Source organism: Elephantulus edwardii, unplaced genomic scaffold, assembly GCF_000299155.1.
Source record: "Elephantulus edwardii isolate Elephantulus edwardi_28Jun2011 unplaced genomic scaffold, EleEdw1.0 scaffold00297, whole genome shotgun sequence".
In the NCBI taxonomy this organism is placed as follows: domain Eukaryota; kingdom Metazoa; phylum Chordata; class Mammalia; order Macroscelidea; family Macroscelididae; genus Elephantulus; species Elephantulus edwardii.
The window spans coordinates 2,157,763-2,172,134 of record NW_006400047.1 but is presented as its reverse complement, the minus strand read 5'-3'; the positions used below and the strand labels follow the sequence as shown (position 1 = coordinate 2,172,134).

Sequence of the window (14,372 nt, the reverse complement as noted above, 5' to 3'; positions counted from 1 at the left end):
CAGTGCGGTTGGCGCAGGATAGAGCAGGGTTTAGGGCTGTTGTGCATAGGGTCGCTATGAGTCGCAAACGACTCGACGGCACATAACAACAACAGCAACATATTCCAAGCAGAATAGCTGGATCATAGAGAATTTCTGTGTTCAGCTTTTTGAGGAAACACCAAACTGTCTTCCAGAGTGGTTGTATCATTTTACAATCCCACCAACAATGTATGAGAGTTCCTACCTGGCCACATCCTCTCCAACATTTGTTACTTGCTGTCCTGTTAAATTTTGCCATTGCTATTGAAGTCAGCACCACTGTTTGGATTACTAGGGCTGTATAGTATGCTTTGAGATCAGGAAGTGTGATACCTCCTACTTTATTTTTCTTCTTCAGTAGAATTTTACTCCATCTGTAACATGAAAATAAACTGCTTTAAGGAACCAGTTCTTTTCCAAATTTTAAGTGCCTTCCAACCTGAGGAGCTCATCTTCTGGCTCTGTAGCCAGCCAGTGTTCCAGCTTTATTCATAGGTTTTTCAAGGTCCTTTTATTTTGGAAGTGTATAGGCAGTCTTGCTTTTCATTCTGTCCACTGTAGTGATACAATTTACAGTGTCACAGCAACATGCAAGCCAACACAGTATGGCAAACTCCCAGACAAATAGTTGGCTATGATTTTTAGCTGAGACTGAGAATGTATTGTGGTCACATTTCCTTTCTTAAACATTTATTTTCTTCATTTTTTATGTTTGTTTGTTTGTTTGTTTGTAGAGTGTGTGTGTGTATGTGTTCCCATAAGTGGATTGCTATGAGTCTTAGTCAGCATGTTAGCATCTAACAACAGCCCATCTTATGACAGAAAAACAATGAAATAGTAAAACATTATACAACATGAAGGAAACTTGAGGACATTGTGCTTAGTGAAATAGCTCAGTCACAAACGGAAAAATACTGCATAACCCTTTTATTATAAACTAGGACAGACATGGGGGAGGGTTGGGAAGGAAATAAGGAAATAGTGGATAGATAACACTGAGTAAGAACAGATGAGGGGAAGAACTTTCGGAAAGAAATGTATGATACGCATTATATGTATGAGAACAATCTGGAACAAGGGTGGCATTGAGGGATGAGCTGGCGGTGGAGGAGAGGAAGAAAACATGCAACAATTAATAAAAAGAGAAAAAAGTTATGACAGAAGACTAAACATCTTAATTATGCTAAACATTTCCCGGTTAATTTCTTTCTTAGACCCTTCTCTCTGTACTCTATTGCTCTGGGTAATTTGCTCTGCAGACCTGCCACATTGTTAATAACTATTTCCCTTTCCCATTCTCTTGAGAATTCTTTTTCATTACTTCTACTTTGGATCATTTTTCCTTTCGAGGAGGGTGGGAATTGTACTCCTTCATTCCATTTTACTGAAGCATATTCTCATACAGCTTTTTAAATAAGGATCAATAGGGCAAAATCTTTTTGATTCCTTTTTTTAACTGAAGACTGTTATCTTATAAATTTTGGCAAACCATTTGTTAGCAGTGATCTCTCAGTTTGCTGTACTGAAGTAACTTGGAGTTGCTGTGATGGTGAATGCTGTGCCACTGGTGTCAAATGCCATAATGGTTACCCGTTGTAGACAGTGTTTTGTGGGGTTCCCAGTATGATTCAGGTTTGGAAGCAGGAGTGGCATTCACTTCCTAAACTGCATGCCTCTGGAAACTCTATGAACATAAAGAAACGACGATAGTTATAGTACAGGGTTCAGGTCTTTTGTTCCTAGAGTCACTATGAGTTCTCAACTCGATGGCACTTAATAACAACAACAACAACATAGGGATGAAGTTTTTTGAGACATTTTTATGTCTCCAAATAATATCTTTACTATACATTTATTTCATTATTTGACTGACTATAGAATTTTAGGTAGGAAATCATTTTCTTATGGTTTTAAGGGATTGCTCATTCTCTGCTAATACATTAGTATTCTACCAAAATCATGACTTACCTTCAGCTTCCTAGATTTTGGAGTATGTGACCTTTTACTCTTCTTAGGAAAGAAAGTCTAATTGCATAGTTCATAGGGAGTTGTGCTGCTAACCCAAAAGCCATGCCCTCTGGGGGTTCAACTTCATCAGCAACTCAGAGAGAAAGATGGGCAGTCTCCTCTCTTGCACGTTTTAGCCTCAGAAGCCCAGTGGAAGGTTGAATGGAGTGAGTTTAAGGTTTAGGATTGTGTTGTTTGGGTTTGTTGTTTATTTTTTCATTAGTAGAAATTTGTAATTTTTCTTCGTCATGTTGACCAACAATGAAATAGTAAAACATTACACAACATAGGAGGTTTGGGGGGCCTTGAAGACATTTTGCTAATTGAACTATCTCAGTCTCAAAAGGACAAATATTGTATAATATTGCTGATGCTCTCTTTTGCTGTCTTTATAGAACTCTTATTTCAGACCTTCTGGATTAAGATCTTTAATTTTCTCAAAATTTTTCCATCTCATGTTTGTTTTCTAATTTTTAACTTTCTGGGAAACTTTCTCAATTTTTTCCTTCCAACTTGACTTTTCAGTTTGGTTTTCCAGAAGTCTTTGTTTTCTTGTTTGTTCTTTCTTTAAGGAATCAGAATCCTGTTAGTGTAGTGGATTACTTATTGGGCTACCCACTGAAAGGTCAGTAGTTTGGATCCAGTAGCCACCCTGAGGGAAAGAGATGGGCAGTCTGCTCACATTTTGACTCCCATCTCAGAAACCTGATGGAGAGTCGCCTGAGTCAGAGTTGACTTGAAAGCAAGTAGGTTTGATCCTGCTTTAGTTCTTTATCACTTTCTGCTCTTGTTTATATATGTCGTGTTTTTTTCAAGTTAAATGATGATAAGTTTTCACATAAATATACCTTTTTCTCTTTCTTGTGCTTTTATTTTACCTCATAGGTAAATAGCTCATGTTCAGGTTTTTCTCAAATACAAGATTGCCCTTTTTTGTCAGTTCTTATTTAAAAGAAAAGACATGGAGAGCAGCTGGAACATCTGTATGTGTAAAAGGTGCTTGCTTGCTGGTGGACTTCTCTGTACATGTTAAGCATAGGCAAGGCTTTGCAGCTGAGGAACTCTTACGTGTCAGAATTGGTGGATCTTGTCTTCCCATGATCAGTTTCCCCAAAATAAGAATCCTCCCACCTATTAACAAGTTGGAGTACAAATGTAAGATTGGCTGCTGGGTTCTGGGACTTTGCTTCTACTGGAAGGGCATTGGAGGGAGTCTTACGTATCATACAGACTTGATTTACTTCCTTGTCCTCATGCTCCTACCCTGTACTCTGATCTGTGTGTCCTTTGTCCCGGAATACAGAATCCTCTGGTTCAACCTTTCCAGAAGACAGGTTTCCTACTAGAATGAGGAGGGTGTTTAGAGTCCTGCATCCATTACACACTTGCAATTAATTTGTCTATTTTAGAACAACTGCCCTATTCACTGAGAAGCCCTGGTGATGCTGTGGTTCAAGTATTCATCTATAATCAAAAGGCAACCCATTTGTACCCACCAGTCCATTGTATAAAGAGATGTAGCATCATCATCTGCAAAGATTACAGCCTTGGGAACCCTTTAGGACAGTTCTGCTAAAAGTCAAAATTGACTTAACAGCAGTAAGTCTCCTTCTGGTGACTGGATTGGAATTCTTGTTTGAAGTGTATTTATTTAGAGCAGCCTTACAATTCTCAAGGTATAAAGCAAGAAATCTTTCACCCCATTGTCTGGCTAAGTGTATTATGCTGAGAAGGGAATGGTCTCCACTTTTTGTTATATGCTTTGAATAGTTTGTCTTTTTTTAATTTAGTTAAAAGAAGTCCTTGTGTCTTAAGAATTCTCATATTATTGTTGTCATGTGCCATTGAGTCACCTGTGATCTATAGTGACCCTATGTACAACAGCCCTAAACCCTGCTCTATCCTATGCCAATGTCACTATCTCCGACACACCTACCCCCACAACCCCAGTCACTGAATCAACTCATCTCATCTAGGGTCTTCCTCTCCTGTGTTGCCCCTCCACCCTCCCAAGCATGACGTCCTTACTGGTCCCTCCTTGCAACTTGCTTGCCTCCAAGGAGCAGTCTGGTCTCACCCTTTCCAGGACAAACCTTTTGATTCCCTTAGCAGTCCATGGTAAAAGGCATCAATTCTCCTATCATCCCTAGTCAGTGTCCAGCTCTCTGATGCATAGCAAATGATTGCAAAGACCATGGCCTGTATCAGGTACACCTTAGTCTCCAGACTGACATCCTCATGACCCTATATTTTCTTTTTCTTGCCTGAAGAAATGTATAACACTGAGAATGGATTTCTTCCATATTAACTGTCTCAAGTTCAATCTCATCTCAATAATAGTGGAATTCTGGTGACTGAGTGGTAAGGAACTGCACTGTCAACCCAGAGATGAGTATTGAGAATCTACTAGCTGTTCCTCAGAGAAAGAACTCCTGTAATGTAATTTACAGACTCTGAAAACTCACTGGAGGGTCAGCTATGGGTTGGTTCCGGCATCACAGCACCTCACAACAATATTAATAAAGTTTGGAGTTAACATTTTTTTTTACTGGCTTTTTTCCTCTCCATTTACTTTTCTCAATAATGGGAACCTAGTTTTTATCATGTCCTTTCTAGACTCCAAATCGTACCTGCTCTTAGGAAATATAATATCCATTTAAAATGTAATTTAGTTTTCAGAATGCTGTTTAGCTGTAATTTATTTGTACTGTTTTCAAATAGTAGAAGGTTTTCTTAAGTGGTGGTGGTGGTTCTGTACCATCAAGCTGGAACTGACTCATAACTGACCCTCTGGTGGTTCTCAGGTTGGTAGAATATAAAAAAGAAAATTGAGTTTGACATTACTTTTTAGGATTTCTGAAATCATTCCTTTGTAAGCACTAGCACAACAGTCTTATGTTTTTGCATATGATTATTTTTTAATAGTCTTGGTAACTGGTACTTAGCATCTTTGCACCATTAAAATTGTAACTCATCTATGACTGTAGTCAGATTATCTTTTCTGCTTGCCTCACAAGTGTTGGTTGTTCTTGACTCTCTTGCTTTCTCAGGAAGCTGCTTCCAAGCTTAAAGACGAAGAAGCCTCGAGAACTCGTGCTCGTGATAGGGACAGGTATCAGTGCTGCAGTTGCCCCTCAGGTTCCAGCCCTGAAATCCTGGAAGGGCTTAATCCAGGCCCTACTTGATGCTGCCATTGATTTTGATCTGCTAGAAGATGAGGAGAGCAAAAAGTTTCAGAAGTGTCTCCATGAAGACAAGAACCTTGTCCATGTTGCCCATGACCTCATCCAGAAACTCTCTCCTGTGAGTAACCCCTGTTTATACATGATGATTGAAATGTCTTAAAATCATGACTAACATGCTATATAAAAAAGAGGAATAATTCTGTGCAATTGAAACACATTTGATTATTCTACAATAGCACTGTATAGAACCTATTGGGCCCCTACTTAGAACACTATTTCACTTTGGAAATCTGGGGAAGGGGCAAGAGAGGGAGAATTACTTTTGTTGCTGATTTATATTGAATTGTGTTCCCAAAAAAATGGAAGCTATGTGATGCTCCCTTATGATCTGATACCCCAGATAGCTGTGAAAATGTTAAGGATGGACGACAGCACCCCTTAATCTCATCACAGCCCTAATCTAATGTGAGGGAAGTTCTGCTAGAGTATGGCCTGTGCATTTGACAAGAGATAAAAGAGGAGAGTGAGAATAGTCACCAGGAATGGAGTGCATTTTTAGCTCCTAAACCTTATAAAAGGAGCCATAATTGGAAAGATGGAGGTGCAGCAGAAGAGAAGAGGACCCTCAGGGAGGTGGCTTGACACAGTGACTATAACAATGGGCTCAAGTGTGTTAGAGATGATGAGGATGGAGCCAGCTAGGACAGAATTCAGAACCATTGTATATAAGGTCTCTATGAGGCATGGTCAACTCAATATCCTCTAAAACAACAACTAATGTAAGAGAGTACATTTCTCTTGTTAATGCCATCCAATTGTGGCAGCTGGTATAGCAGTGTTAAATAACGAAGACAATCAGTGGTAATTGATTTACATTTCCTTTTTTTTTTTTTTTTTCAATTATTTAAGACCTTTTTTAACAGGTGCTTGCAGTTTTGTTGACTTTTTTTTTTAAAAATCAAGTTGTAACCTTTTATTACAAATTAAAAATAAGGTTCTTAAAAATCTCAACTTGACCATATATGAAACAATTTAAAAACCTTTAAAGGTGTATTGAGAAAAACCAGGCTTTTTAAAAAAACACGTTTATCATTACCAAAAAGAGACATCTTTAGGTAAAAATAATAAAAACCCCATGCTGCATAGATAATGCAGATAGTTCTAGTTATCTGGTCAACGGGCAGAAAGCAAGCACTTAAGGTCTTCAGCTCCAATCTTTTGTTCATTTCTTATTGCTGGAATTTCATATTCATTTCTTCTTGTTGGATGACTAAACCAGGAGATGGTAAGCCGGCATTTACTCAGCCCCGCCCTGCTAAGCCTCGGGAGCGGACGAATTCTCAGCTGGTGGATCGGCTGCTTTTGTCTCTTTGCCATCTTGTGGTTTAGGGTTTTCTGGGCGTCTGCATCGGTAATTGAAGTTGCGATGGTATTGACGTTGAGGTGGCTGCTGACCTTGGGTCTCATCTTGATTTTCCTTATCTTCTTCATTGCCGCCCTCTCTAGGCTGTCTTTGGCGAGGAGGGCCCCTGCGAAATCGTGGTCTAAAACCCCTATACATATTCTGCCTCACTGGTCTACCTTGTTCTCCTGCACCCTGGTTGTCAGCACCCTCCATCACTTCTCCCTGCACAGGAGGGTTGGAATACTGTGGTCGACGCCCATAGGGTCTCCGCATGTTGTAAGGTGGGAACCGTCGCCTGCGGTAGGGCCGGCGTTGTTGGGCCTGGCCTTCGGGAGCACTCTCCGATCCCTCGTTCTTCTCCCCACTCTCACTATTCTGGTAATTCTGCTGGTAATTACGTGGAGGACCCCTACGACGTGGATAATGTCTATAATGGTTACGGTCTGCTGCATATTTACTGCCTTGCACTGGAACGCCACCAGGACCTGTAACATTTGCTGCCTCCGCACCCTTTTCTCCTTCAACAACATCTAACTCTGCAGTCTCTCCATCTCCTACACTGCGAAGGTACTTCCTGGGGTTTATTCTTCTTTATGGCAGTCTGGTGTACCAATACATCTTCCTTAGTGTTATTCCTGTTGATGAAACCATATCTGTTCCTTACATTGAACCATTTTACTGTTCCCAAAACCTTTGTTGCGATGACCTTCTTGTCCCCGCTGGCAGGCGCCGCCGATGTGAGGTCGCCCGGGCCGCTGCTCCCTGCGCCGCTGCCCGTGGTGCCGGGCTTGGTGTCGGCAGCGCTGAGGGTGGGGGCAGCGGGCGGCTGCTGGGTCTCGGCCTCGCTGCTCATGGTTGCGGTGATGGTGACTGGGGCCGGCTGTGGCAGCTGCGGCTCCTCCTGGGGTGTGATGGTAACTAGGCCGGCAGCGGCGGTGGGGCTGCTTAGGGGTCCGCTCTCCGCTCCCGCTACCGATCCGATTTACATTTACTTTTGACTTTCACTATTGATTTCTTTTTCTTCCAGGCCTTAGGGTTGTAGAAAAGTGCTGTCCTTAAGGGTGAGCTAGTTGTTATTTCATGCCTTTAACTTATGTTATTATGTTGCCTGCAACTCATAGCAACCCTAGGTATAACAACTCTGAAGCCTGCCCCATCTTGAGCCTATCTCTCTGACTCCAACATACCCTCATTACCCCGCTTACTATGTCAATCCATCTCATCTAGGATCTTCCTCTTTTGCACTTTCCCTCCCTCCACTCTTCCAAGCATGATGTATGTCCTTCTCCAAGGACTGGTCCCTCCTGGGCACATGCCCAGTGTATCTATCAGACAGAGCTTTAAAATTCCTATCTCCAAGGAGAAACTTCACTTCTCCCTCTCCAAGACATACATGTTTGTTCTCTTGGCAGTCCAGCACCACAACTCAGTGGCATCTGTTCTTCTTCTGTTACCCTTAGTCATTTTCCAGGTTTCTGATGCATAGCAAGTAATTGTGAGGACCATGGCCTAGACCAGGCACACCTTAGACTCCAGACTGACATTATTGTTTCTCAGGATCCTGGAAAGTTTCCTGACCATAGATCTTCCAAGTGCAACTTGTCTTTTGATGTCCTGACTGCTGATGCCAAGAATGTTGAGTGTGGAGATGAATAAGGTGAAATTATTAACAACCTCACTCTCTTCTCCATCTATCATGGTGCTGCCAATTGGCCCAGTGGTGAGAATCTTTGTTTTCTTGATGTTGAGCTTCAATCCATATTGAAGACTACAGTCCTTGACCTTCTGCAGCGAGCAGTTCAGGTCCTCCTCAGTTTCAGCAAGCAGCATTGTGTCATCTACATAACACAGGTTGTTGATGAGTCTTCCTCCATTCCTGATGCCACACTCCTCCTCATATAGCCCAGCCTCCCAGATAATCTGTTCCACATACAAATTGAAAAGGTAGATTGAAAGCCTGAGCTAGAGAAAAGAATATTTAAGTCATTCACTCTGTTTCTTAGCCAGTTGCAGAAATGTATATAGTTTATTTCCACATTTCCTTGCCTTTACTTTGGTTTTGGTTTTGAGGTTTTTACACTAATGCACTGCTGGAGGGATTGTAAAATGATGCAGTTCGATGTTTATATTTTCCTATCTTTTATTGGGATACTAACCCAGAATATGTCAAGAATTGTTAGGTTTAAAAGCATTTGTGGGGCAATCCCCCAACTCTGACCATATATAAAAATTAACTCAAAGTGTTTCCAAGATCTAAATATAATATTTAAAACTATACAACTCTAAGAAGAAAATACAGGCATAAACATTCATAACCTGAGGTTCTGCTTAGAATATACTAACAGCATGATCATTTAAAGAAAAATTAGGTAAAATTGGACTTCATCACAATTAAAAACTTTTATGATTCATCAAGAAAGTAAAATGACTACCTAAGAAGTGGAAAGCTTTTGCAAATCACATATTTTATAATGCACTGATATAAAGAATAGCTAGAAACACGGGGAGCTCTGGTGGCCTAGTGACAAGAAGCTGCAACTACAATCCCAGAGGTGCATGGTTCGACTCCACCAGATGCTCTGCTGGGGAAGGAGGGGCAATCTCCTCCTGTACCAGTCAGATCTGATTTGACGGTGCACGCACACAAAAATAATAAAATTTAAAAAAAAAAGAAGAAGAATAGCTAGAAACATCTATCACTCAGCATTTCTCAAACTAAAAAAAACCTGAAAAACAAATTCAAGCCTCAATTTGTAATAGTGAGAGATGCTATGAGCAAAATCTAGAATGAGCATTAAAAGAAGATGGAAGAAATAGACGGAGTCACTGTATCAAAAAGATTTGGTTGACACTGAAGAATTTCAAGAAGTACCACTATATCAACAAGAACCAATGGCATTAATAAAGAAGTTGAAGCTCCCGCCCTCTGCCTCACCCCCAGCCATGGGGACCTTCAACTTGTGGACAGACTACCTGGGCTTGGCAAGCCTGGTGGGGGCTCTGCGTGAGGAAGAGGAGGAGCCCAAGACCAGGCTGAGCACCCAGCCAGAGCCGGGGCCAGATCCCTTGGATCCGAGACCCAGCCCGGAACCCTCGCTGACTCCTGAACACCTGTGTTCCTTCTGCAAACACAACGGCGAGTCCCGGGCTATCTACCAGTCCCACATGCTCAAGGACGAGGCCGGCCACGTGCTGTGCCCCATCCTGCGAGATTATGTGTGCCCACAGTGTGGTGCCACCCGGGAGCGTGCCCACACCCGCCGCTTCTGCCCGCTCACTAGCCAGCGCTACACCTCTGTCTACAGCTACACCACCTGCAACTCGGCTGGCAAGAAGCTCACCCCGCCGGACAAGCCGAGGACTCAAGGCACCGCCGAGGAGGTTCCAAAGGTGCCAGGAAGTCTTCAGGATCCTCGCCTTCTTCCTATAGTCCCTCCACTTCTGCCTAGGAGGCTGGCACAAGGAGAACCGCGGAGCCCTGCTTTCATCAAGGGAATGGGGACCCAGGCTGGATTGGAGGGAAGGTCGGGGTTGAGGCCACAGGGGCTGTTGGGGAGCAAAGTCTGACAGCGTAGTTGAAACAGCTCCTGTGGGGAAGGGGAAGGGTCATCAGTACCTTCCTACCCACCCACCAAACTGCCAGCCCCAGCTTGTTCTGTTCACACATTTGTGTTCAAGAAATGCCTTATCAACAGAAAAGAAAAAAAAAAGAAGTTGAAGCTCCCGTTAAGGCATTAGCAAAATTAAGGCCCCAGGAATTGATGGGTTAGTTACCAGTTGACATGTTTCAACTGGTACCAACAGATGCAGATCTGGACGTGCTCCTCAATCTATGTAAGGAAATCTGGAGGACAGCTGCCTGGCTGACTGACTGGAAGAGATACATATTTGTTCCCATTCCTGAGAAATGTGATCCACCAGAATGTGGAAATTATAGAACTATCATTAATAACAAATGTAAGCAAAATCCACGAGGCTGGGTTCTATGAGGAAAAATGTGGCATCAAGATTGGAGGAAGACTCATCAACACTGCATTATGTAGATGATACAACTTTGCTTAATGAAATTGAGGAGGATCTGAAGCACTTGCTGCAGAAGGTCAAGAACTGCAACCTTCAATATGGATTGAAGCTCACCATCAAGAAAACAAAGATTCACACCACTAGACCATTTGGCAGCATCATAATGGGTGGTGAAGAGATTGAGATTATAAACAGCTTTCGCTTGCTTGGTTCCATGCTCAACGCTCTTGGCACCAGCAGTCAGGAAATTAAAAGATGTATTGCATTGGGAAAGTCTGTTGTCAGAGACCTCTCCAAAGTACTGAAAAGCAATGATGTCATCCTAGAGACTAAGGTGTGGGTGATACAGGGCATGGTCTGTGCAGTCAGTTGCTATGCATCAGAGAGCTAGACAATGACTAGGGAAGGAGAATTGATGCCTTTGAGCTGTGGTGTTGGAGAAGAGTATTGAATATAACATGGACTGCTAAGAGAATAAACAGGTTCATCCTGGAGAGCGTGAAATCAGGCTGCTCCTTGGAGGCAAGGATTCTGAAGCTCTCTCTGACATCCTTTGGACAGGTTGCAAGGACGGACCAGTCCTTGGAGAGGGGACATTATGCTTGGGAGGGTGAAGGGACACTGCAAGAGAAGAAGATCCTCAATGAGATAGATTAATTCAGTAACTGGGGTAATGAGGATAGGTGTGTCAGAGACAGTAAGATTAGTACAGGATAGAGCAGGGTTTAGGGCTGCAGGCGTCTCAATGGCACATAACAACCACAAGCAAAATATTGCTAAAAGTCATCCAAGAACACCTAGAACAGTACATTGACAGGAAACTGCTAGTTCAGCCTGTGTTTAGAAGAGGCCCTGGCACCAAGAATACCATTGCAGATATCCGCTGGATCCAGGCTCAAAGCAGAGAATACCAGAAGAATGTCTATTTGTGTTTTATTGACTATGCAAAGCCATTTACTCTGTGACTCATAATAGACTATGGCTAACATTGAGAAGAGTGGGAACTCCAGAACACTTGTGAAATCTATACCTAGATTAAAAAGCTGTTGTCTCAATGGAGCAAGGGAACAATGCATGGTTTAAAATCTGGAAGTAGGTGCATCAGGGTCATAGACCTTTTCTTTACCTATTCAGTCTCTATGCTGATTTAATTATTTATTCTTGAAGCAGAATGTGACTCTCTGGAGAGGAATATGGCATCAGGATCAGAGGAAAACTCATAAACAACCTGAGTTATGCAGATGATACAACATTGATTGCAAAAAATTGAAGAGGACTTGAAACATTTGTTATAAAAGATCAAGAACTACAGTCTTAAGTATGGATTACATTTCAACATCAAAACAACAAAAGTTCTCACTTTTAAGCCAATAGGCAAAATCATGAAAGATGGAGAAAGGATTAACATTTCTAAATATTTCACATTGCTTGGATCAACAATCAACACCCTTGGTACCAAGAGTCTGGAGATATAATGCACTGAGCAGGTCTTCTGTGAGGGTCTCTCTGAAATACTGAAGAGCAGTGCTGTTACTTTGAAGACTAAGATGTGCTTGATTCAAGCCATGGTCTTTCCAGTCACTTAACACACATTTGAGAACTGGACAGTGAATAAGAATGACAAAAGAATTAATGCCTTTGAGTTGTGATATTAGAGAACTGAGTACTGAATATCTCATGAACTGCCAAAAGAACAAAATAGATATGTCTTGGAGAAAGTGCAGCCAGAGAGTTCTTTGAAGGCAAAATGGTGAAGCTTCATTTCTCATACTTTGAGGTATTGCTAGGATAGGTTATTCCTTGGAAAGTGACATCATGCTTAGAAAGATGAAGGGGGCAGCGAAAGAGAGGGAAGACACCCTCCATCCACAAAGGTGAATTGATGCAGTGACTTCAGCATGAGCTCAAGCATATCAGAGATGGTGAAGATGGCACAGGATAGGCAGTGGTTCCGATCTGTTGTTCATATGTAGACATTTCTCCAAGGAATGATAAGCACATAGGAGCCTTGGTGGTACAGTTATGTTTTTGGCTGCTAACCAAAGAAGTTCTGATTCACCAGCTGCTCTACAGGAGAAAGATGTGACAATCTGCATCTGTAATGCTTTACAGACAACCTTAAGAAACTTACAGCCGTAAAATGCTGATAGGACACTATCTTATAAGATTGCTGTCAGTTAGAATGACTCACCAGCAGTAGATTTGGTTACAGGAACAGGAATATGAAAAGATGTCTGACATACTTAGTCTCAAAACCCACTGCTAGTGAGTGGGTTCTATAATGACTGTCAGGTTTCTAAAGCTGTAAATCTTTGGAGGAGGAGGCTTACTGCTCATCTTTCTCCTACGGAGCTTGATTGGTAACAGAAGGGCTGGTGATTCGAACCTACTAGCTGCTGTGCATGATGAAGATGTGACAGTTCTTCTGTAGACAATATCTTGGGGGGGGGGTAGATTGAAACCACAGACCTTTCTGTTAACAGCCAGACAAGGATTAGCCCTACACCAGCAAGGCTTCTCTGTCATTAGTCACCAAGAAACTGAAAATTAAAACTATAGTAAAAGATACTGCTTCACACCTGCTGAAATGATTTTCCTAAAAAAGACAGCAGATAGCAAGGAAGTGGAGAAATTGGAACCGTCACACAGTGAGGGTCAGAGAGCATGATACAGCTGCTCTGGAAAATAATCTGGCGAGTCCTCACCAGTGGTTACACAGCAGCAGTAACCCCAGAAAGGAAAGCAGAGTAAACCACCCAATACTTATCATAGCAGCATTATTCATAATAGCCAGAAGGTAGAACACAAATGTCCACAAGCTGACCCACACATAAACAAAATGCAGTACATGAGTACAGTGGAATTCCTTTTAGTTATGAAAAGCAATGAGATATTGGTACATGTTGCAGCATGAAAAAAATTTTCAAACACGTATATTTATAATATGGGTGAATATGAAAGACAAAATGCTAAGTGAAAGGACTAATGTTGTATGATCTGACTTTTTTTTATAAGACAAAAATAGATAGTGCTAAATACAACCATTGGTTACCAGAGATGGATAGATGTAGGGGAAGCAATCTGTAAATTACAGACCCTTGTTATTTTTGGTGATGAAAGAAATAGTACCAAATATGGGCGTAAGGAATGCAAGTAGAGCAAAGTAAGCAACATCACTAAGAAGCACAAAAAAGAAAATTATAGAAGCCAGACACAAAAGGTAACATAGTCTATGATTCTGTTTATATAAAATATACAGAATAAACAAATCTATAAAGATAGAAATTAAGTTAGAGATTGCTAGTGGTTGAGAAGAGAAAGGATGAGTGGCCGAAAAAGAGAGAATTTCCTTTTGAGGTGATGACATGTTCTGAAATTAAATTATTAGTAATAGTTCCACTTCTAGTTATGGATTTATAGAAAACTATAGAATTAGACACTTCAAATGGATGCATAATATATTGAGTATGTCGCAGCAAAACTTTCTAAAAGTAAAAGAATGGGATAGTGTCTATGATTCCAACATGAATGAGAGTAAAGCTGGAATTGCCATAATACAAGATAATAGGCTTTGGAGCAAATATCAAAGGACAGATTCATTCCTTCTTTTTTTTTTTTTATGTCACTCTAAAAAAAAACATGTACAGCCAAGCACAATCAATAAGAGTGCATCTGAATTCCAAAATCAATCTCCATAATAGTCTATGTGTTTCCTACTGCCAAAGGGGCCC

At 41.4% G+C, this 14,372-nt stretch overlaps 1 protein-coding gene and 2 pseudogenes across 1 annotated transcript in view; 2 read left to right on the top strand and 1 right to left on the bottom strand.

Annotated features, from left to right (window-relative positions):
- The window catches only part of FAM118B (family with sequence similarity 118, member B), an 89,752-nt gene that overhangs the window by 12,324 nt on the left and 63,056 nt on the right, over positions 1-14,372 (top strand). The window contains exon 2 of the mRNA XM_006900862.1: positions 5,079-5,331. Coding sequence (XP_006900924.1) covers positions 5,079-5,331 — 253 coding nt within the window. The remainder of the gene's footprint in view (positions 1-5,078; positions 5,332-14,372) is intronic.
- On the bottom strand, positions 6,511-7,471 carry LOC102875230 (annotated as a pseudogene).
- On the top strand, positions 9,562-10,067 carry LOC102877238 (annotated as a pseudogene).